Source organism: Diospyros lotus, chromosome 12, assembly GCF_014633365.1.
Source record: "Diospyros lotus cultivar Yz01 chromosome 12, ASM1463336v1, whole genome shotgun sequence".
In the NCBI taxonomy this organism is placed as follows: domain Eukaryota; kingdom Viridiplantae; phylum Streptophyta; class Magnoliopsida; order Ericales; family Ebenaceae; genus Diospyros; species Diospyros lotus.
The window spans coordinates 25,852,611-25,878,155 of NC_068349.1; the positions used below are offsets into that span (position 1 = coordinate 25,852,611).

Genomic DNA, 25,545 nt, shown 5'->3' on the forward strand with positions numbered 1-25,545 from the left:
TCTTTCTTAATTTCAGTAGGAGCTGATTAGGAAATTGCTATTATAGAAGACTAAGATTAATTTGTTCTTATTTACCAACTGTATATAATCTTATACAATGAGGAATGTGATTGGTTTTTTTCCTGGCTACTTCTGATAAAATTAACTGTAAACAATGGTTTGGCAAATCAGCATAGCAGTATGTGATTGTAATCCGATTTGTGAACTCATCCCTGTGGAAGTCTTTGTAACTTATTTGTCATTTAGCCATTGTAGCTTATGGGTATTCCTCTTTTTCCCCTCTGAATAATTTTCCATACATATTAAATGAACAAAACCTTTTACCATTATTACCAGGAATTGTTCCTGTTTCTACTGTCCTTTTGGATGTCTATTGGAAAGAGATGGATGCAGATTCTGATTGGGTAAGCTGCTAAGAAGTTTCAATGCATTTTGTGTGTGCGCCTGGTCTTTCTCTCTCTGAGGGGAGGATTGGGGAGGTTAGGGAGTAGGGGCTGTCTAGTTCTGGAAAACGATTTTCAGTTTTATATCTCCAATTTTCTATAAGATTTGTAGTTTTCATTTTCTGTGGGAAATTTGTAAAACACGTTCAAATGTTATAACACAAAAAACTGATTTCCAATCTAGAAAATTGTAACATATTTTGAAAGAAGGAAAAGATACTTTAGTTTCTCTTGTTTAACTCGTGTTAGAACAGAGATGGAGATAATTTGGGAAAAATTTTTGGAAAACCATATTTTCCAATTCTTCAAATTAATAAGGAAACCTTAGAAAACTCATTTTGGGAGTTTTCCAAGTTCTGTTCAATTTTGGAAAACTGCATTTCCCAAATCTCAGTTTTCTATTTGAACAATTTTTTCTAATTTTCTGTTTTCTGGAAAACGGGGGTGTATTTCCCACAACTGAACTGCCCCTTAATGTTTCCAATGTTTAGGATGTGGTCCTCCTCTCTAATATCTATCAAACTAACCCAATTTTCTACCAATTCAAACATTAGTGGATTGTGACCTTCATTGTGCAATAATGTAGTTCTACATCCTTCCAGGCTAGAGCTAATGAACTAGATGGAGATGATGAAGGCTATGAAAGCTCAAGGGATCAAATCTCACCTGTGTCTTCCAACAACCCCATCAAGGAAAGCATACACAGAGCCTTTGGGAGTTCATTATCCTTGCAGTCATCGATTGGAAGGTCTTCAAGTCTAGATGCTTCTTATTTCAAAGAACGCAACAGCATATCTTCATACATGCCGCTTTCTCAGCTTTCTGTGGCTGAGGTCCTATATGATACAAGTGGGGGTAAGCTATTCATGGAGCACCTTAATTTTCATTGTCTTATTAAATTTATTTCACCTGTTCTCACTCCACAAATTGTTAATGTGATTGGCTTTTTCAATGTCTTAGGTTGCTATATAGTTTTATTGCAGCTTCCTTACCACGTCAAATTGAATGATGAAACCTTTAATCTGTTTTAAATTATTAAAGCTATTCTTTTGAGTGATGGAAATCTTTTTGAACAGATGTCTCATCTCCCAAGAAATATTCAACCATGTTATCACCAAGACATCAGCTAAAACATTCAAAATCTCTCTCCACAGATGATGACTTGAGAGTATCACCTGTCCCTGTGGCTGCTGAGCCCGTAGCGCGTAAACCATTCTTCTATTGTACTTTTTGAATATGATTTTTTACCCGTTCTTGCTTATACCTTAATCCTAAAAAATTAATTTTGTTGCCAAAATTTTCTGCAGCAGAAAGCTTCGTTCGAGGACGATCTTATAACATCAGACTGGACGACCAAGTTCTGCTGAGATTTTCACCCAAAAACTCTGACTCATCTTATTACTTTAGTGATATGGTAATTGCGCTTCGCCTTATATTTTTTCCCCTTCATTTCTGCATCTTAAATTTCTTTTTTTATTACTTTTGCAACAGATTGGTGGCACTCTTACATTTTTCCATGAAGAAGGGCCACGGAGATGCCTTGAGGTAATTGAAGATTTTAAATGACAAAGAAATTACTATTAATCTTTGATGTATCTTGTTTTCGTTATTGATGCCTTATCAGATTGACTTGGAGCTTTGTGATTTTCAGCTTTCAGTTACCTTGGAAATGTCTGAGACCATAAATCGTCATCTTGTGCACCCTTCTTGGAGACATTCCCCAACAATTACTAAGGTATGGCACACTAAAAGCCATGGCTATAATTGATTTTGTACATGTACTGATTGTTGCACAGAAAATGTCTAGTTAAAAATTACATTCTTTCTGTAATCCCACCCAAAAAAAAATCTTTCTTGCCGATGATTACTTTTCCCCCTAGCCTCTTTTATGTGTATTGGATATTGCTTAAAGTAAACTGCTTATTTCTAAGTAATAAATTACTGGGATAATTACAGGGACCTAAGTAAGGTTTGGCATAACATTCACTTTTTATTAAACTTCTTGTCACTTCAAAGAATTCTACTTGGACTATCTCTGACCTAACAGATGCTTCCCTAATTCTAGATCCTTATTCTTTCTCACTTTGAAATCTTGCTAATGGCTCTAAAATGATATTTGAAACTCACATGCTATTTTTATTGATTTTTTTGCATGCCTCTAATGCGGCACCTCATCCCTATCCCTGGATACACCACCCAACGCCTTACCTTGGCATGTGTTAGTGTGGCCATGACTTGCCACACCCTATGGACCAACTTGTTTCATGAGGGTTGAGATGCCCTTTTCTTAGCATCTGACTGATATATGGAGATTTTACTGGGGCATGCGTGCAGAACCTCCACCACTAGAAAGCCACCAGTCAACTCTTGGCTCAAAACCAATCTTCAAGCAATATTATGCATTCAATGTTTTGAGAAGCGCTAAGCGCACTTAAGCATGAAGGCCAATGGAGCTTAAGTGCAAAGCAAAGCACATGCTTAAGCCAAGTGAAATGCATATAAAGAAAACAAGGAGTATAAACTTTTATATGCATACAAAGTATAAACTATTAAAAGCAATCATTAACAAAAAAACTAAAAAGAATGAGGGCTGCAAAAATGCATAGGGGAGGTATAAAAGGATTCAATTTGGTTGGTCATTGGTCCTCATGCAACTTGGAAGGCAAACTGGTCTGAACTCTTAATTGAAAGGATTTGATTATGCTAAGGCTTCTTTTGTAATTTTTTGTTTTGCTAAGTTGCCTTTTGGTTTTCATAGAAGTTTGGCAAAAAGGAAAAAAACCATTCTATTTCATTAAGAATATATATAGAGGATCACATGGAAGAATAAGGGAAAAGGTTCATCCTAATTTACAACAATCCCAACTAATCAATCCCTAATTTACGATAATTCGAAATCTGTTGTAGGGTGCCCTAGGAAAGTCAAAGCCAAAAATCCCAAAAATCCTAGGAGTATCCCGAGAAGGCCAAAGGCCCGAATGACCCCAAAGAGTTTTTTAGGTAAGAGTCTCTCGGAGCCTCCGGAGAGTCTTTGGGGAAGCCTAGTCCTTAGCATCCCTGAAGCCCAAGACTCATTTGAAGAGTCTTCCAGGCCCAAGCCATCTGATGACTCTGAAAATTCTTTGCACCCTTCCAGAGGATACTCATCGGGGCACTATGTCCCTAAAGATACCTCTAGTCCTGTCTGCCTCATCCAAAGCCTTTTCACTCGAAGAGTCGGGACACACATCAGCATGCCACATGGACCCCACCACCAAATGTCTATAAATTTCCGCCTATTACATGAAAAATGAACCATTTTGGGATCCTATTGGATTCTATCTCACACACATTGATACTCGGACCCAAAGACTTTAACCCTAGTACACATAGAACCCTTCGGGAGACAACCCATCGGAAAACTCCCATTCGCATACACATATACAAACATTCATACTTGTGCTTCATGGCTTCATCATCTGGCTTAAGCATTGGAGAGCCTGCATGGGGAAGCTCCCCACGTGCCTTCTAATTGTTCCTTTGTTGTAGACCCATTTGATGCAACTCTTCTAAAGACCCTTCGGACCGTGCAGAAGACTAGCCATCCGAAGACTCTTTGGGGAGCAAGGCCCTCGAAGACTCTCAGAAATCACCCGGAGACTCCTTGCATCCTTTTAGCTCTCTCGGACAACGAATCGAGCCCGACACTTGTTGACCCTCCTGTGGTGCCTCGGACCTTGAGCTCTACCAAGCTATTCCCTAAGACAAATAAATTTAATTTTTGTAATTAGGCAACAACAATTTGGCGTCATCTGTGGGAATCGAATAAAAAGTCACCCCCCATGGCTAAAGACACAAGGTTTACTCAAACAAGGGGATCCCAGCCTGAAGTTACACTTTCTAGTTCGACCATGGGAGGCTACTATTCTGGAGCATTTGCTAACTCTCTACCCATAACCCATGACATCCCAAAGGAAACAGGGGAGTTGGGTGGCAAGTGAACGATGCCCCAAAGAGTAGGACTTGTCCACCGAGCAAAAATCTCCTGCACCTACATCCCCTACATGCCTAGCTTCTAGATACCCTCAGCGGCCCTGGGCAACAAGGGTGTCCCACTAGATAGATCCTCAAGTACAGAGCTCAAGGTCCTGAGGATTTGTGAAGCTGATCTAGAGGCGAATCAGGGGCTGAGATAGGTCGATCACAAGAAGCAGTGCCGATTAGGTCACAAAAGGTTTTGGATTCACTATGCACAAAGCTCATGCTCCTTGGTCTTCGACTTGTCCTGCTCATGAGATTTCTGCCATGGCTAACAAGGCATGTGTGAAACAATTGGGGTCTCAATTGTAGCAGAAGAATGTTGTAGTTTTATTGGGTTACAATAGAAATCATGAGGAGTTTAGCTAGAATCAGGAAACATGGGAAAAGAGACTAGATAATAAGTTTAGTCAAATGTGTGAGGAAGTAGGTCGTGTGATACAAGAGGAGATGCAAGAGTTTTTCATAATGCTGTCTAAGGAGTATCAATTCAGTATCCCAATTGAATTTTTCCATAAGTCAGGTGGAGATGCTACAAATTATATTCTCGAAAGTCCAGAACAAGAGATGATTGTTGTAGTCAATCAAGGGATAGGAATGAAAGGAGACAACAGAGACATTCTGGAGTGGGGAATAAACACATTTAGATCTTTGGCATATGAAATTCATCTGGTTTTTCTCAAAGAGACACAGGCTCAATCAACTTTTGAAACCCGTAGTGTTGAGATGAATTTTGTTGCAGTGTTGAGAAGTTAGAAGAAGAAATAATACCTCAAGATGCATCTACTAAAAGGTTGCAAGAGGAAAATGGGAGAGTATTTGATGAAGTGACTGAGGTAACTAAGGCCAACACGTTACCCCTGGTGACTAGTGCCTAGATTGGAGGATTGGATGGTGTACCGGATTAGAATTTTGCGAAGAATGGAATTGATATTGGAGTTCTTAAGGATATTGTTCCATTGCCTTTGATTCCGAATAATGTTGAGGACTCCTTAGCTTTGGCTAAAAAAGGTAACGAGAAAGTGAAGACGACACCAGTAGGGGAAAATCTTACTTATCCTAAACCCTAAACCCTAAACCCTCAACAATGTGACAGTGTTGTTATTTTAGAAGATGCAAGCCAGATTTCAGAAGGTGCGACCCAGCTTTTTATGTTAATTTTAACAAAGGCAATTGACGCTAATGTCTCAAAAGATGTTCTTAAATTGGAGACCAATCTTGATTGGATAACTATTGTAGGAGCTGGTTATATTGGGCTTGAACTCTATGAGATTTCTTCTATTGAAGTTTTGGATAAACTTATGCTTGGAATTGATCTTGAGAACCTAAGAACGAAGAAGAATAGGCCTAGAAGGAGAAAGAAAGAAAGAGGAATAAAATAGATAGAAAAAGCTGGTATTGGATAAGAGCAGTGGCCAATTACTGTAAGTTCTTGGGGACAAGAACTCTCTCAAGGATGGGGGAATTGTCATGCTCCTAAGGGGGGTATAGTAGTAATAGATAATAGATGTATTTCTTTTGTTCTATCTGCTGTTAGTTTGGATCGAACCTGTTGTACTTAGAAGTAGCTCGCAATTGTACCTAGAAGGTAGCAACCTTCAGTTATACTTGGTTTGAATATTTGGAGCCCTATTGGCGCCAAATCACTACTCTATGGATTAGTATATAAGATTGATCCAGCATAATTCATAGGCACGAATGGATACATTTGAAATATTTCTGATTTCTCTCTTCCAAATTCCCTCCATCCCTCTCTTGATGAAACCTCCCTCACTTCCTGTTCTAATTCTCCCTACACTTCTGCTAAATTTCCCCCTTATTCTTCCAATCTCCTATCAAAACCCTAGGTACATGACATCCTCCTCCTGTCACCTAGCACCAAGTTGGTCCCCACACTCAATCTGTTGCATGGTCCAACATGGTAAAAAAGTGAAAATGCATTGTGTTGGAATCATGGTATAATTGGCTATGATCTCAAGAGATTCATTAGTTAAATCATGCTTGATTTATCACTAATCTAATTTTCAGTTTTTTGGAAAGTATTGTTTGTCCAGATTTAGATACTTTCCTATCCTTGATATAGAAAATCCTTGTGTACATTGTATAGCTTAGCTTTCCTTATTGTTAGCATGTGTAATCTTTCCTATGTTGTAATCTAGTTCTCTATTAATAGGATTGTATCATTCATATGGAGAGTTTTTAGTCCATTTTTCCACATGGTATCGGAGCCATAACCCGATCTTTCTGATTTGTCTATTGTGTGCCTTCATTGCCACAGTTGTCTCCTTTTGTTGTGTCTTTGCCAGCCCTTGTAGCCTTATACCATGTTAGAAATCTTTCAAACAACATCTCCTATCTTTGCAGTAGATGCTATTCCTTTCGAACAATCAACTAGTGGTGCTCCTACTGGTGAGCTACTAGGGATGCATCACTCATACTATTTGGATGGCAAAAATTATCTTCAATTGTCACAATTGGTGAGAATATTCCTGAAGGGTCGAGGGAAAATAGTGTATCTTATCGAACTAGCACCTAAGACCTCTGATCCAGCATTCACTTCATGGGATATCGAGGACTCGATGTTGATGTTTTTGCTTTGGAGTTCTATGCTACAGAGGTAAGCAAGAATTATATATTTCTATCTACAGCCAATGATATTTGATAAACATTTAGGTGGACTTATTCTAAGGTGGAAGATACATCTGTTGTATTTGAGATTAAAACAAAAATTAGTATTACTAAGCAAGGGTCACTGTCGGTAATCGATTACTACAATCGGATGAATGGATATTGGCTTGAGTTAGATCATTATCAGAACATTAAAATGGTGTGCAGTGAAGATGTTGTCATTCTCACTTCCATGCTTGAAAGAGATAGGATTGTAGAGTTTTTGGCTGCACTTAATCCTGAGTATGATCAGGTAAGGATACAGATTCTTAGCAGAGAGAAGTTGCCATCTCTAAAATTAGAAATTAGGGCGAGTTTTTGGCTGCACTTAATCCTGAGTATGATCAGGTAAGGATACAGATTCTTAGCAGAGAGAAGTTGCCATCTCTAAAATTAGAAATTAGGTTATTAGCCCTAAGGCCAAAGTTGCACCTATTGAAGATAAAATGCGGGAAACATGTTTGAGATGGTTTGGTAAGTGTGAGAAGTAGACCAACAAAAGCTCCTATTAGGAGAGCAGATGGAATGACACTAATACTTAGCAAAACAGGTAGAGGAAGACAAAAAAAAAAAAAAAATCTTGGTGGGAGACTTAAGTTTGATATTTAATTATATGGGTGTTACAAAAGATAAGTCCATATGTGAAATTGAATGGAAAAACTCAATAATCTTTATTCACATATAGCCCTAGTTATAGGGTTGAATATTTACAGCTTAGGAAAGATTACAACAAAGAAGATTACAATAAAACACATTAGGAAAGTATCCTAATTTGACATTAGGAAACTATCCAAAAGAACAAGATTTAGAATTTAAAAACTTCCTAAAAGGGCATAGCATTCTAGAAGCAGACGTATAAGGCTGCTTTCCTTTTGTCCTTAAATGTTGCTTTCCTTTTCTCCTTGATCTTCACATGTCAACTATAACATTCCAAATCGAGGGATAGGAAGGACCGAAACAACTTACCCTGATGGGCCTACACGAACTTCTCAGGGGGGTCACCCATCCTTGGATTACCCCAGGTCAAGCACGGTTAACTTGAGAGTTCTTTGCCAACATTCAGCCCAAAAGGTATCCAGCTGGTGTTGTTTCCTTTCTTACCTATCCTCGATATATACTATTCTCTTTTGGGCTCCCGGGGTATTACATCAACAATCTTTACATGTCAACATTTCCCCTTAAGATGGTGAATGAATATCCATCATTCCCAACTTGAATGCTAGGTCTTCGAACCTCTTAGTTGCCAATCCTTTTGTTAGAAGATCAACCACCTATTTCTCAAATGGAACATAAGGTATTCGAAGTATATCTTTCTCAAGTTTTTCCTTTATAAAATGCCGGTCAATTTCAATGTGTTTAGTCTTGTCATGCAAAACAGGATTATGAATAATACTTATGGCTTATTGGTTATCACAAAATAACCTCATTAGCTCATTAACATCAATCTTTAGGTCTTATAGAACAATCCTTAGCCATAGCAATTTGCATAAGCCGAGTGCCATAGCCCTTAATTCAGCTTCAACACTTGAACTTGCCACTATACTCTGTATCTTACTTCGCCAAGAAACCAAGTTCTTACCTAGAAACACACAATATCCAGTAGTGGACATTCTATCCACTAATGATCCAGCATAATCTGCATCTGTATAGCCTTCTATATCCAAGATACCACATGTTTTGAGTAGAATTCCCTTGCTTAGGGTAGTTTTCAGGTAACACAATATCCTTCTTACAGCATGCATATGATGTTCATTAGGATTATACATAAATTGACTCACCAAGCTCACTACATAGGCAATATTTGGCCAAGTGTGTGACAAGTAAATCAACTGGCCCATCAGCCTTTGATACCTCCCTTTGTCCATTGGTGGACTGCTGGTACCTTCTCCTAATTTAGTATTAGGCTCCACTAGAGTGGCCACTCCTTTTCCTCCTAGCAAACCAATCTCCTTTAAAAGGTCCAATATATACTTACATTGGGATATAAAGATATCTACTTTGGAGTAGGCAACCTCTATTCCCAAGAAGTATTTGAGTGATCCCAGGTTTTTAATCTCAAAATTCTGAGCTAACTGGCTTCTTAGCACTCTTTATTCTTTCATGTCATCTCCTATTATAATGATGTCATCCACATATATTAGGAGTGCAGACACCTTTCCCTTCACTGAGTGCTTAAAAAAGAGAGTGTGGTCTCCTCTACTCTGTTGGTATCCCATCAGCTTCATGGCTTTTGAGAACTTATCAAACCCTGCATACTTCATCTGCTCTTTCTTCCTTGAAACCTGGTGGTTGTTCTATAAACACTTCTTCTTCTAAATTACCATGAAGAAATGCATTATTCACATCTAGCTATTGTAATCTCCATCCATAGTGAGTTTCCAGGGATAAGATAATCCTCACAGTAGTCATCTTAGCTACTGGAGCAACAGTCTCCAAATAGTCAACTCCATACGTTTGGGTGTAGTCTTTAGCTACTAATCGGGTCTTATACCTCTCTAAAGACCCATCAGCATTATATTTTAAGTTGAAAACCCATCTGCAGCCCCTTGGAACTACCCCTTTTGGTCTTGGCACCAAATCCCATGTGTTATTTTTCTCCAATGCTTTCATTTCCTCTTGCATGGCTAGCTTCTATTTCTAATCCTTTAAGACCTCATCCACTGACTTAGGGATAACAATGGTGTCTAGGGAAGTCAAGAAGCTTTTATGTCTTTGGGACAGCCTGCGATAGGAAATATAGTGGGTTACAGGATGTTGAGTGCAGCTTCTAACCCCTTTTCTAAGGGAAATAGGCATATCCAAATCATTTGGTTTAGAATAAATAGGGTCAGGATTGGAATGAATAGGCATTAAGGAAGAAATAGTCTCAGTACCTGGCTGGGAATCAGGCTGATCTTTGCTGAGAATGACGAATGGGTTGTTGTCTTTTGTGATACACAAAGGGAGAGCCTTTCAACCTAACTGGGGTGGATGCCTCAGTTTTACCTACTTGATCAGGGCTAAGATGATGGTTGTGATGATTAGTAGCAATCTGATCAGAATGGTCAGAGACAGGGTCTAATCCAGTAGATGCAATAGGTGTCGATGTCTTCTTAGAAATAATCAAAGACAATTTATCTTAATTGATACAAATGAGCAAGAACAACATCCTCTTTTAAGGAGAGGATTATAAACAAAAAACGAAGGAAATAATCTAAATATGGGCAGCATCCTAAACTACATCCTTGACTTACTATATTTACATATTAAAAACTTAAATCCTAGAATATTCTAGGATCAAGGACAAATCTTTCTTGATTTTAGCATATTTCCAGCACTCCCCCTCAAGCTGGCTTGTAGATGTCTTCCATAGCTAGCTTGCCAATAAGTTTATCAAATTGCTTCTTATGAAGACCCTTAGTTAGAACATCAGCAATTTGTTCAATTGTTGGAAGGTATGGCATGCATATTATTCTAGCATCAAGCTTCTCCTTGATGAAATGTTTGTCCACTTCTATATGTTTCGTACGATCATGCAACACCGGATTATGAGCAATAGAGATGGCAGCCTTGTTATCACAATAGACTTTTATAGGTTTTGATTGAAGAGATTTCAGCTCTTCAAGAACCCTTTTGATCCACATCCCCTCACAGATTCCATGAGCAACAGCTCTGAATTCTGCTTCTGCACTATTTCTAGCCACCACATTTTGTTTTTTGCTTCGCCAGGTGACAAGGTTTCCCTCAACAAACAAACAATAGCCTGAAGTAGATCTCCTATCATTAACACTCTCTGCCTAATCTGCATTAGTGTAGATCTCAACTTGTAGGTGGCCATGTTTCTTGAATAGTAAGCCTCTTCTAGGAGTCCCTTTCAGATATCTTAGGATTCTGTAGACTGCTTCAAAATGCTCTGGCCCTAGTGAGTGCATAAATTGACTCATCACACTCACTGCAAAAGCAATGTCGGGTCGCATATGAGACAGGTAGATTAATTTGCCCACAAGTCTCTAATATTGTTCCCTATCCTTTACCTCTTTAGCTTTGACAGCATATAGTTTCACATTAGGCTCAATGGGAGTTTCTGACACCTTGCAGCCGAGTAATCCTATTTGTCCAAGAAGGTCAAGAACATATTTTCTCTGATTGACAAAGATGCCTTCTTTGGATCTTGCAAACTCCATTCCAAGGAAGTATTTTAAGATTCCCAGGTCCTTGATTTGGAACTCATTTGCAAGTTTCTGCTTGAGGACTGCTAACTTTGTCTCATTATTACCAGTTAAAATAATGTCATCAACATAAATAATCAAAATTGCAACTTTACCATCCTTTGAGTGTTTATAAAATATAGTGTGATCTATCTGACTTTGAAGGAAGCCATAACTGGTAACTGCCTTTCCACAGCGTTCGAACCATGCTCTTGGAGACTGTTTGAGACCATACAGGGATTTCTTCAGTCTACATACTTTGTCACTCCCAAGTTTATTTTCAAATCCAGGAGGTAAACTCATAAAGACCTCCTCTTCAAGATCACCGTTAAGAAACGCATTTTTGACATCAAGTTGGTGTAGAGGCCAATCTGAATTTACTGCAAAAGACAACAGGACTCTGATAGAGTTTATTTTTGCCACAGGAGCAAAGGTCTCTTGATAATCAATCCCATAAGTCTGGGTGAAGCCTTTAGCCACCAGTCTGGTTTTGTACCTGTCAACATTTCTGTCAGCCTTACATTTTATTGTAAACACCCATTTACACCCTACTATTTTTTTTGTCTCTGGGCAAGTTAACTATCTCCCAGGTACCACTTCTTCTTAGAGCATTCATCTCCTCTATGACTGCTAATTTCCAGTTTTGATCATCCAAAGCTTCCTATATATTCCTTAGCACAAACAAGTGTGAAATCTTAGATGTGAAAGCCCTAATTGACATTTGCTAGCCAATTTAATTTATTGAGATTTTCCTTCAAAAATTTCAAATCTTATTTCCCAATTGGGCTCAGCCCATACCGTGGGCCATTCCATGGCCCAACTCATTAACCCAAATAAATTATCATAATCTAAGCCCATTCATAATATAATTAAAATTTCAAACACTTCTTAATGGCCCAATCTATTTGGACCTTCCTCACATTTTGAATCCCAATTGGATGGCTACCAAATTATTATTTCCACTACACTTCATTCCAAAAAAAAATATATATATATTTTCAATCCTCAATTAATTAAAGTAAAAATTTTTAAACCCAAAATAAAATACTTGAAAATGTCCAGACCCCCTAACGGGTCGTTACACTCAGTGTTGAGTCCAGCTAAAAACTCTACAATTCTATCTCTTTCAAGTATAAAATTGAGAGTGACTGCATCTTTATCACATACCATTTTAATGTCTTGATAGTGATCAAGCTCCAGCCAATACCCATTCATCTTGTTGTAATATTAGTGACAATTAGGGCCCCTTGATTACCAAAAATAACCAAAGCATCCTGGGACTTTAGAGTAAGTACGTCTAACTGTCTCCCATATGTCTTTAGTAGTGGATAAAAATATATAATTTTTATTAACCTCTGACTACATAGCATTCCATAACCATGACATGATCAAAGAGTTCTATATCCCAAGTAGGAAATCCGGGATTTGATGCATTGGGGCTTGGAGCAGTTAGGTGATCTATCTTTCCTCTTCCCTTTAGAAAGGTTTTTATCTTTCAACACTGCTGTGCACACCATTAATCTCTTACCTTCTTCTCCTCTCAATTTTTGCTCTCCATTTGAAGCCCTTTTTCATAAGCAGTCGAATTATCTTAAGCTACAGTCTTTTGGTTGTACATGTTTTCCTTATTTTCAGCCTTATCATAAACACAAGTTTGATTTTCACTCTACTAAGTGTGTTTTCATTGGGTATAGCTATGGTCAGGCTGGATACAAATGCTTGCATCTTTCTGGAAGAATCTATATTTCTCGTCATGTAGAATTCAATGCAGCTGAGTTCCCTTATCCTTAGCTGTTTTCCTCACCTAGGATGGCTTCTTCTTCTTCATCATCTTCTACCTCTGGTGGACTTTCCACCATTGTGTTTCAATCTCTTCCGTTGCATAAATCATCTAGAGCAAATTGGCCTGTGGAGTCTTCTCCTATTGGTTCACATGGTTCAGCCACTATATCATCCTCCAGCTCAATCTCGAATTCAATCCCTATGGAGTTTTCTCCTATGGTCACCCGAACTCAATCCCGGATTCCTCATCCTTTACCTCCATTAGCTCCCTCTATTCATCCTATGCAAACCTGGTCCAAGACCAGATTTCTTGCTTCTTCCCCTCATGTTCTTGTTAGTTCCATGGAACCTACTTCTGTTCGTGAGGCCTTGTTAGATTCCCAGTGGGTTCAGGCTATGATTGATGAATTTTCAGCCCTACAACGCAACCATACCTGGGATTTGGTTCCCTTTTCTCATGATATGAACTTGATTGGTTGCAAATGGGTGTTTAAAATAAAGTATAAATCTGATGGTACCATACCGAAACATAAGGCTCGGCTTGTCGCCAAAGGATTCCATCAAACACCCGGCATTGATTTTGAGGAGACTTTTAGTCTTGTTGTTAAGGCCCCCACAATCCGAGTCTTGTTTACTCTAGCAGTGACTTATGGCTGGGATATTCAACAAGTGGATGTGAATAATGCTTTCTTAAATGGAGATCTTCATGAGGATGTGTTTATGATCCAACCAGAGAGTTTTATTGATGATCGCTTTTCTACTCATGTTTGTAAACTTAGGAAGTCACTCTATAGCCTTAAACAAGCGCCTAGGGCTTGGTATACAAAGTTGAGATTAGCCCTGCATTCTTGGGGTTTTGTTAGAGCCATTTCTGATGCTTCTCTGTTCATTAAGAGGACTGATCAGTTTGTTATGTATGTTTTGGTATATGTAGATGATATCTTGATTACCGGATCTAAACCATCAGCTCTTCAAGCTTTCATTCGTGATTTGGACACTCACTTTGCTCTTAAGACCTTAGGGTCGGTTCATTATTTCCTTGGGTTTGAGGTGCTTCGTAACTCCACTAGAATTTTTCTTTCTCAATCCAAATATACAGTTGATTTGCTGCGGAAAGCTTCTATGCTTGACTGTAAACCTTGTGACACTCCTATGGTTTCTACCGGTGCATTAACATCTGAGGGTGAACTCTTTTCTAATCTTTCGTTGTATTGAACAATCATTGGTTCTTTACAATACTTAACTTACACCCAGTCTGACATTTCCTATGCTATTAATAAGCTGAGTCAGTTTCTGTCCTCTCCAAAACAGCAACACTGGGTGGCCTGCAAACGCTTATTGCGTTATCTTAAAGGCTCTTGTCACGGATAGGGGCGAGGGGGTCTGTTATTCGAAGGGGTAATGTAGTAATAATGGAAGTAGGCGGTTGGAGTTAGAAGTGTGTAGAAGCTGTGTAGAAGTGGTAGTTAGCTAATTGTAATTCAAATGTTGGCGCCTCCTTGAGGAGGATATATAAGCCAACTCATTCTCCTTTAGCGGGGATTTGAAAATACGATTGAATCACATTTCCCTCACCTATTTCTCTCTCAATTCTCTCTCTTTTTCTATTTCTATCTTTCCCCCTCACTTTTCACTACCTTCGAGTATCTCTTTCACGCGCAATTCTGCCTGAATTGTAGCGGAAGCTATTGCCAGATCCGAGATCTGACAATTTGGTATCAGAGCACGTTCGTGGGCGATCGGGAGGGCTATGGCAGACGGCACTCGGATGAAGCATATGGAAACGCAGCTCCAGCAGGTGACTGCGTCGATGTCGGAGATGCAGAATTGGATGGATACGTTTGAAAGTTCGGTGGAAAGAAGGATCGATGGAGCGGTGAATGTATGGCGAGAGGAGAGTCGATCACAGACTGCTCGGTTGGAGGAGCAAATGAGAGAACAAAACTAAACTCTCCGGGATCATATGCATCAGTTTATGCTGATGTTATCACGCCAAACTCAGGTACGAATCTCTCCGGAGTTTCCTCCGAGGGAACATTTAGAACCGATCCTGAACGATCTAGGGGGTTATGGCAGATCGGAGGGATCTGCGGAATTGGAAGCAAAGCAACCAATGATAGAGGAAATCGCGGGTGTCAGGAGATCAGGCGTAGCACAGGGATCGAACTAGAGCGGGACGTTGATGCTACGTATGGAGATTCCTTTATTTGATGGCCAGAATCCGCGATGGTGGGTGAGGCGTTGTGAGAGAGTGTTTCGTCTCTACAACGTGGTCGAGCAACAGAAGGTAACAACTGCTGCAGCCTGCCTTAATGATATGGGGGATGCATGGTATTAGGGGTGGATGGGAGTGAGAGACAAGTGTTCTTGGGAGGAATTTGTGGAAGGAATGTGTCGAAGATTTGGGGAGAAAGGAATGTTAGACGTAGTAGAAGAATTTAATAAACTGAAACAAGGTGGATCGGTGCAAGTCTACCAACAGAAGTTTGAGGAATTGAAGGCATTCATGTTAATTACCAATCCCACACTTACCAAAGGTTACTTCATGTCAAGCTTCATCAGCAGCTTGAGCGAGGAAATCCGCCCCATAGTGAAAATGTTCCAACCAAAAAGGGTACAGCAGGCTACTGAGTGTGCTAAGCTGCAAGAACTAGCGGTGGAGGCCTTATCGAAGAAGCAGGGAGGGGTTAGTAGAGGTTGGCAAGTGCCTAATCAACAGAGTAACAGGGGGTGGAACAAGGAAAGAGGAACAGGGGGATCCAATGGGAAGGCGCTAGCTCTGCCAGCTCCATCCCCATCGTTTGGGAACAATTTGAGAGAATATAGGAGGTTAGCTGGGCTCTATTTCAAGTGTGGAGACAAATATACGCCAGGCCATTAGTGCAAACGCCAATTGCTGTTGCTAGAAGGTACAGAGAATGGGGAAGAAGAAGCTGAAGAAGCTGAGACCCAAGAGAACGAGGGAGACGAAGAGAAAATGAAGATTTCTCTCCATGCACTAAGGGGAGTATCCACAAGTAAAATCATAAAAGTAGACGGTAAGGCACAGGAGGATGACTTGTCTATACTCATTGACAGCAGAAGCACACATAGCTTCTTGGATGAAATGGTGGCTAAGAGGCTCCATTGTCGACTTACAGGGACTCTACCATTGTCGGTTACGGTGGCTAACGGACAGAAGGTGATCTGTAAGTCTCCTTGCATGGGATTCTGTTGGTAGATGCAGGCGGAGAACTTCGAGGCTGACCTAAGACTTCTCCGGCTAAGAGGCTGTGATATGATCTTAGGCGTGGATTGGATGAGGGAAGTAAGCCCCATTTGCTTTGATTTTAAGAAGATGGAAATCACTTTCGACAAAGGGGGAAAACGAATGACTATCACTGGCGGTGCAGAGGCGGGTACATGTAAACTCATTTCAGGCAAAAGACTACATAAGCTATTCAAAAGCAAGTGGACACAGGTGGCTCAATTGTTCTCGATACAAACAATTGAGCAGGAGGAGGACGAGCTGGATTTTGGGGGAAAAATCAAACTGGTAGCAACAAAACAAGGCTCCATTCCGTGGGAGGTAACTCAACTAGACTTACTTGATGAACTCTTAGATGAATTTAAGGATTTGTTTGAGGAACCGAAAGCTCTACCCCCTCCCAGACCATTTGACCATACCATAACCCTAAAACCCAATTCAAAGCTGGTTAACATTCGTTCCTACCGGTATCCCCCAAAACAAAAGGCTGAGATCGAACGCATGATCAAGGAAATGCTTCAGCAATCAGTCATTCGACCCAGCCTTAGCCCATATGCCTCTCCTCTTCTCTTAGTCAAAAAGAAGGATGGCAGTTGGCGGTTTTGCATAGACTACTGCCAACTCAACTCCCTTACCATAAAAAATAAGTTCCACATCCCTATCATAGAGGACCTACTAGACGAGCTACATGGAGCCAAAGTTTTCTCCAAACTCGACCTTCGTTTCGGATATCACCAAATCCGTATGAACCCCCAAGATATCTAGAAAACAGCCTTTAGGACCCAGCAAGGACACTACGAATTCCTTGTTATGCCTTTCGGTTTAACTAACGCACCAACAACTTTCCAAGCCCTCATGAACCAGATTTTTGAACCTTATCTCTGCCAATTCATTCTGGTTTTCTTTGATGATATCCTAACTTACAGTCCCATCTTCCCCAAACACATAGAGCATTTACGGTTAACCTTGCAAATCCTTAGATTCACTAAGTTGTTCAACAAGAAGTCCAAATGTGCCTTCGCACAAACCCAAGTGGAATATTTGGGTCATGTTATATCGGAGAAGGGGGTGAGCACTGACCCCCAAAAGATTGCTGCTATGAATGGCTGGCCACGGCCAACCACCGTGAAGAGTTTGCGGGGATTCTTGGGTCTCACGGGTTATTACAAGCGGTTTGTTAAAAATTACAGCATCATCAGCAAGCCACTCACGGTGTTGCTAAAAAAAGATGGATTTCATTGGGATGAAGTAGCTGAAAACGCCTTTGATCTACTGAAGAAGGCCATGTGTGAGGTCCCTACATTGACCCTTCCTGATTTTAATCAACCGTTTGTCCTGGAAACCGATGCCAACAACTATGGCTTGGGAGCAGTGTTGGCTCAGGGAGGGAGGCCTATAGCTTTCATCAGCCAGGCTTTAGCTCCAAAGCACCTCGGTCTTAGTGTGTACGAGAAGGAACTCTTGGCAGTGGCAGTGTTGATCGTCGTCGACAAATGGCCACATTACTTAGAAGGGAGTAAGATAGTGATTCGCACTGACCATGAAAGCCTGAAATTCCTATTGAAACAGAAGTTACACACACACCTCCAACGGAAAGGTATGTCTAAACTCATGGGGTTTGATTACACTATTCAATACAGGAAAGGACATAAGAACAAGGCAGCTGATGCCCTTTCCCGCTGTATGGAGGAAGGAACAGCGGCAGCCATGACTTTTGTCATACCAAAATGGCACCTAGAGGTCACAGCCAGTTATGCACACACAGAGTGGACCAGGGATCTAATGGAGCAACTGACATTAGACCCCACGAGCAAACCGGGTTATTCGCTAAGGAATGGGTTGTTACGGTACAAAGAGAAGCTGGTGATCGGGGATGATGAGTTGCTACGAAGGAAGATCCTAACAACTTTGCACGACTCGCCCGTAGGAGGCCATTCGGGGGTCCAAAGCACATATAATCGAGTACAACAATTGTTCTATTGGCCGGGGTTGAAGAAGGTCGTGCAGAGTTATATTAAGAATTGTGACATTTGTAGCCGTTGTAAACATGAGAACATTCACCCTCCAGGGCTGCTGCAACCATTGCCTCAACCGAAGCAAGCTTGGGCTAGCATCAGTATGGACTTCATAGAAAGATTACCCAAGTCAGAGGGCAAAGACTGCATACTGGTAATCGTGGACAGACTCACCAAATACAGCCATTTCCTAAGTCTCACTCATCCCTTCACAGCCCAGGAAGTGGCACGAGTGTTCCTTGATCAGGTTGGAAAATTACACGGCTTGCCTCGCGTCATAGTCTCCGATCGCAACAAAGTCTTTACCAGCCTCCTATGGAAGGAGCTCATGAAATCTCTGGAGACCAAGCTCCACATGTCCTCAGCCTATCATCCAGAAACGGATGGACAGACGGAACGTGTAAATCAATGCCTGGAGACCTACCTTAGGTGTGTGTGCTTGGTGCAGGCTGCCGGGTGGCACAAGTGGTTGCCCTTGGCACAATGGTGGTACAACACCAACTACCACTCGTCCTTGAAAATGACTGACCCCATTTGAGGCTTTATTTGGTTACAAACCACCACTGCTTCCGGTCAGTGGTGGCCCCAACTTAGTAGCCACAGTGGATGATTATCTCACTCAGCGGCAACAAGTGATGCAAACATTAAAACAGGAATGGGCGAACGCCCAAAATCGCATGAAGCAATACGTTGACAAAAAGCAAAGTGACCGCAACTTTTCAGTCGGGGACCGGGTCTATCTTAAATTGCGGCATGCTCAATTGAAGACTCTTTCACCGGCGACCGTCTCTAAACTTAGTCCTAAATTCTATGGGTCGTATGAAGTGTTAGCTCGGGTGGGCAAAACGGCCTACCACTTACAACTTCCAGCAGAGACTTCTATTCATCTTGTTTTCCACATCTCTCTCCTCAAACCATCTCATGGTACTAACCCGGTGAGCGCATCTCTCCCTCCGGCTGTTCCAGCATCACAACAACCAGCTGAACCTATTGCCATCGTGGACAAACGCGTGATTTACAGACAAAATCTGCCCCTCACCCAGGTGCTCGTCCGTTAGTCCAACTTCCATCTGGAAAACAACACCTGGGAGCATCTCCCAGACCTACTCCAGCAATTCCCAAGGGCAGTCGGACTCCTCTAACCTCTTCTTGAGGACAAGAAGAATTTGAAGGGGAGGGGAATTGTCACGGACAGGGGCGAGGGGGTCTGTTATTCGAAGGGGTAATGTAGTAATAATGGAAGTAGGCGGTTGGAGTTAGAAGTGTGTAGAAGCTATGTAGAAGTGGTAGTTAGCTAATTGTAATTCAAATGTTGGCACCTCCTTGAGGAGGATATATAAGCCAACTCATTCTCCTTTAGCGGGGATTTGAAAATACGATTGAATCACATTTCCCTCACCTATTTCTCTCTCGATTCTCTCTCTTTCTCTATTTCTATCTTTCCCCCTCACTTTTCATTGCCTTCGGGTATCTCTTTCGCGCGCAATTCTGCCTAAATTGTAGCGGAAGCTATTTCCAGATCCGAGATCTGATAGCTTTGTTGGTGAAGGGTTATTGTTCTCTCCAGTTTCTCTTGATTTACCACTTGTCGTCTACTGTGATGCTGATCATGCAGGTTGTAAAGTTACAAGAAAGTCCACAAGTGGTGTTTGTGTTTTCCTCGGCAACAATTTAGTGGTGTGGAGTTCCAGAAAGCAAACTGTTGTAGCCTGGTCAGTTGGAGAGGCTGAGTATCGGGCTATTGCTCAAGGTGTCACAGAAATAATGTGGCTGGTTTCTTTGTTTTCTGAATTTGGATTTAAATCTCAGCCTATGCCGATTATTTGGAGTGACAATATGGCAGCTAAGAGCATTGTAGAAAATCCAGTATTTCATGCTCGAACAAAACACTTTGAGATTGATCTTCATTTTATTCGTGAGAAGGTTGAGAAGGATGAAGTAGAGATCAGATATGTTCCTACATCTAATCAGTTGGCTGATATTTTTACTAAGAGTCTTCCTAAGACCAGATTTCAGTTGCTTTGTGCTAATCTGGGCATACGACTGTCTCCTGCTTCTGTTGGAGAAGCTCACTCTAAGACAAGTGAAGACCAATCAGCTGCTAACAGGAAGTTTGTTTTGAGGGGGAATGTTGGAGAAGCTCACTCCAAGACAAGTGAAGAACAATCAGCTGCTAACAGGAAGTTTGTTTTGAGTAGGAATGTTGGAGATCACGTGACATGACTAACTAAACTTTAGTTAGTCTTTTCTGTGTTTAGTTTTCTGTTAAGCTTGCTGGTTATAAATAAAGTGCTGGCTTATACGGTAGTCATATATCAGAGGTTAGCTGATTATATATATCAGTGTCAGTTCTCATTTTCTGTAACTTTGAAAAACCAAGTTAATACGATTTCAGTTCTCTCTCTATTCATCTCTGATTTGTTTCTTGCTGGTATCATATTTTAACAGTTTCGTCCATCCAACCGGTAAGATTGGTGCATTCCAGGTAGATCGCCGGTAGGTAGCCCTCCCGTCGGAGTATCAAAAGTGTTAGTCTCTCCCGAGGTCATTGATGGAGCCATCTCAAAAATTTCAGACATGTTTGAAAAGCTAGATGGAGTAGAATATGCAATGAAGGCAGAACAGTGGGTATCAGTCGAGGGGAATGACAATGAAGGTCGAAACAGAGGCACATGGTACTGGAAAGCAATGAAGGCTGGAATTCTTTCAGAACCTAAGCTCTTTTACCATGTGAAATTGAATGGAAAAGCTCAATAATCTTATTCACATACAGCCCTAGTTATAGGGTTGAATATTTACAGCTTAGGAAATATTACAACAAAGAAGATTACAATAAAACATATTAGGAAAGTATCCTAATTTTACATTGGGAAAATATCCAAAAGAACAAAATTTAGAAAATTTAGAAACTTCCTAAAAAGGCATAGCGGTATAAGGCTGCTCTCCTTTTGTCCTTGAATGCTGCTTTCCTTTTCTCCTTGATCTTCACACGTCAACAATCTTCACACGTCAGCACCATAGATAGAAAAGAATAGAAGATAGAATTCACGTAGCCAGCCCAGCATAGTGGAACAAAGGGAAAAGTAGACTAGAATAGAAGATATATTTTCCTTCTCTTTTATGCCAACAATCTTCACACCTCAGCCCAGAATAGAAGATATATTTTCCTTCTCTTTTTGCTGAGCTGCGGGGGCCCCTGGGTTGAGGGATTTCACCTTTTTGTCCCAAGAGAAAAAGTAGACTAGTTACATTAAGGTTTGTACTTGTGAAATTATCATTATGCATGGTGTATTACAATAGCCTAATAACTTTCAAAATTGTGAAAATAGATATTTGAAAGTTGGGATATTTGCAGCAGATTCACTAGAATTAGATTTGGACTTGAAATATTCCGAGATTGAATGCTGGAGGGGAATACTTTGGGCAATATATTCTTGCTTTAAGCTTCCACTCTGGGTAGTTTGGCAATACAATTTTGGTCCTTCAGATCAGAACTGCATAAAAGAGAAGGAAAATATATCTATATATTGATGCTCTTGTATATAACAACCAGTTCTCTCTGTTACCCCCATGGGCGTGGGCAGTGCACAAATACCATGAATGATATAATTACATATGTGTTTGTTGGATTATGTAGGTTCTGAGTGACCACCATGAGGTTGTTGCAGATTTGGTGCAGACAAGCTTTCTTTTTTCCATTCCCATGGATGGTCCAATGTCCTTTTCTACTCCTCGTGTCTCTGTGCAGTGGTCTCTTCGTTTTGAATTATTTACCACTCCTAAAAATGTCGATTGGACTAGGTATGATGCTTACTGAATCACGTAAATAGTTTTTACTATGAACTTCCATGTTTTAGATTCTGATTTTGTGGTGATAGATTGATAGCACTTGTTTTGTATTATTGTTGCATGTTAATGGGTAGTGTACTGTTGCTGGTAGTAGGCTATTTATCGTTCCAGTGTTAGTAATGACTTGGTGGGGTGTCATGGGGGCGGGGCGGCGGTGGCAGTGCCCGCCTGGGGAGGGGGGGACAATTATAGCGCCCTCCCTCCCCCCCCCCCCAAAAAAAAAAACCAGAAAAACACTTGTGCTTTGTACTAGTTGAATACTTTAATTTCTTCTTTTCTTATTTCTTCTCGACAAATATTAACATTTCCCATAGAAGTTCATGATCTAATGTTGCTTTGTTCATGCATATCACCTGGAACAACTCTAAATAATGTCAACTAATTGCAATTTCAATGTTCTTGCCTAACTCAAATGGAACCTCCTTGGCAATAGTTATGGTTTAAAACTGTATGTCATTTTTCTGCATAGTCATTATTTCCTACGTCTTTGTATTTTCACTTCCTTTTGAGGAGAAGCCCTTAAACCATGAGCCTCAGTTGTTCAAAATCTATGCCCTCAGTTTAATGGTTTTGCATGCCTGAGCAAACAGATGGATATACACATCCCTTAAGATGTCTCTCAACCTTGTGAGAGAGAAACATCAAATCTCTCGTTTGTCTTAGTCTTCAAGAACTCATAGCACTCAACAAAATTAATTATTTCATGCATATATATGGAATGACTCTATTATGAGACAATAATAGCAAAAGAAATGGAAGTACATAAATCATTAAGGTTATGTCTGAGAGTAGGATTTTTCAGTGAAAGAAAAAAGAAAAACCTTTGTATTTTAACACACACGAGAATATTTATTTTTCTCTATCATAGTTCCAAACATAATTAAGATTCATGGTAAGCCTACTAATGCATCTGCGTCTTGCTGTTGAAGTACCTATGAAGGAGGCTACACTGAGAAGATCAAACCATTTAACCGCCACTTCATTCTCACAAATTATTTTATTTGCATGGTTCACCCAATGTCAGCTTTCTCATTGACAAAACAAGTTTGATGTCAATCTGAATAGACCTAGTGAACCATCCAGTTCACTGAATACTAATTAGTGGAATTCAACAAGAAATAGAACCAAATTTCAGGTCACTTGGAACTTTTCTTGGTAAGCCAACATTAGTTGAAATATTGAAGGGACTTAAAACCACCACACCTTAAACCATGTTGCATTAGGTAGCCGGTAGCTAGCATAAAATCATGAAATTCTAGACAGAGTGAGCTAGGATTCATGTAGACAACTTCACCTGGTGGGGATTAATGATAAATATGTTGTTGGAACCTTGTTTTGCTATTCTCACCAGATTAAGTACTCATATTTAGAGCTCTTTTTTAATATTCTGTCTCCTAAAAGTCTCTGAACTCCTTTTTTGTTCTTTAATGCTAGATTTGAGCATCCACTTCTAATAGAGGGAAGGGACAAGTGCGAGTGGGTGCTTCCAATAACGGTGCATGCTCCTCCTTTAGGAACTCAATCAGCTTACACACGAAATGAGAAGCCTGTGTCTCTGGATCCCTTGTGGGTTCGCACTTAAAAGGTAAAATGAAAGTCAAATCATACTTTTCTCCCTCGATGCTGTGTTTTCAGATAGGCATGCATACAAACACCCATGCACGCACTCTCATTCATGCGCTCACCTCATAAAACTAGTTAGCTTCACAGAAGATTCATGAAGTATTGGCAATTGTATGCATTTCTAATGATTTGGCACTGTGAAACTGGCCAAGCTTGTTCTCGACGTTTTTTAATTCACAAAGCCTCCACGAGTATGGAAATTGATCGTTATTGTTTACAATTTACATTTACAGATTTGTAGTCAAAGGGTCCATCCGAATCATGACAACCAATTATCAAGGTAGCTTTTGAGGATCTACATTCAGAAGTGTGAGCTCGACTGCTGATTTCCCAGGGCAGCAGCAGCACCTCTGATTTTCTCAGGCGACTTTTGTTACTTCCTCGTATTTTTGTCCAAATACCAATTGGGAAAGGTAAAAAGCAGTTTCGAGAGAGGACATTAAGGGATGATGGGGTGACCAGAACTTTATAATGTCACGTGCAGTATCCTCCTGAGATGCTGTGACCTATACCTATATATTGTGCTTCCCACTGTATATCTCTCTAATTTTTGTTTCTTAATTTTTTCATAGAAATTTTTTTGTAATCATGACAAATTGTATTTTTAGTCTTCTATCTGAGTTGCTACGGAAATTGTAGAACTTCTAATAAAGTTGCAAATGATATGTAAAATACCTGAATCATAGTGGAATAATCGAAATTGATTTGTTTAACGACCTCCATGGAAGAAAACTATAAAAGTTATTTTGTACGTTTATCCCTTGTTTCTCTAAGGCTCGAATGGTGATGTTAAAGACAGTATATGAGTGATCAGAAATTGATTCTGATTGTCATATTTTCTTCACTAAGGTCTATGCCTATTTATAGGTATTACACAGATATAGATAGGCATATTTTTTTAAGAATTTAAATCTAATTCAAATTTTAATCAGTTATCCTATCATATTATTAAAATTCAAAAACGATTGAATTTGAAACAAATTCAAATTCTAAATACTTGTCATTAGGGAACTTATCACAATATAACCGCAATTGTAACAATCTTTCACTCGGGTATATGAGATAATGAACAATTCATCTCCTCATATAGGACGTTAAGGGGTGTGATCTTAATGACAATGATAATAGTACTATATCAAACAATCATCAATGCTAACATAGTACTGTTGCAAAAAGAAATAAACTAGGATAATGCCATATATGCCTTAGATAATAAATAACACATCTATCAAATGTTTCTAATATCTCAAGAGTAACTTTGAACAGCATTTGGTCATCAATCAAAGTTCTTGCACTCATGATCATCACATAGATGATTGTCCGGACTATGAGTTGCGAAAGTTACATGATGTGGTATAAATTATCTTTCCCAAAATTCAAATCAATCCATCTCTTGGTTCAACCACTTGCCCAGTCATGTCCTGCCTAGCTGTTTTCTTGTTGGCCAAATAGATGACATGCTAAAGTAGTGTATTTGAACTTCAACTTTATAAAACAATTTTAAGTTAAAAGGCATATGTGAATAGGGTCCCACACAATGACAGAGAGATAACAATCTTGTCATTTTCCTATAGCGATTGAATAAGCGCATGCTATATGACGTGCATGCTACGGTGGAACTCCCACTAATCAGGGATGTCACATTCAAAACACCGTACAGATGTTAGCTCAGTCACCACATAGGCACTAGCATGAGTCACTCAACTCATGAGTGC

At 40.0% G+C, this 25,545-nt stretch overlaps 1 protein-coding gene across 5 annotated transcripts in view; it reads left to right on the forward strand.

Annotated features, from left to right (window-relative positions):
* LOC127814020 (uncharacterized) overlaps positions 1 to 24,581 on the forward strand; it is a 92,344-nt gene extending 67,763 nt beyond the window's left edge. For 4 of the 5 annotated variants that reach the window (XM_052355232.1, XM_052355234.1, XM_052355235.1 and 1 more), the window contains 9 exons: positions 337 to 404; positions 1,046 to 1,298; positions 1,520 to 1,648; positions 1,751 to 1,857; positions 1,935 to 1,988; positions 2,095 to 2,178; positions 21,996 to 22,159; positions 23,642 to 23,792; positions 24,064 to 24,581. In XM_052355232.1, the coding sequence (XP_052211192.1) occupies positions 337 to 404; positions 1,046 to 1,298; positions 1,520 to 1,648; positions 1,751 to 1,857; positions 1,935 to 1,988; positions 2,095 to 2,178; positions 21,996 to 22,159; positions 23,642 to 23,789 (1,007 nt within the window). In that variant the 3' untranslated portion in view covers positions 23,790 to 23,792; positions 24,064 to 24,581. The remainder of the gene's footprint in view (positions 1 to 336; positions 405 to 1,045; positions 1,299 to 1,519; positions 1,649 to 1,750; positions 1,858 to 1,934; positions 1,989 to 2,094; positions 2,179 to 21,995; positions 22,160 to 23,641; positions 23,793 to 24,063) is intronic. The other variant, XM_052355233.1, reaches the window with a different exon arrangement.
* Positions 24,582 to 25,545: the final 964 nt, after the last annotated feature.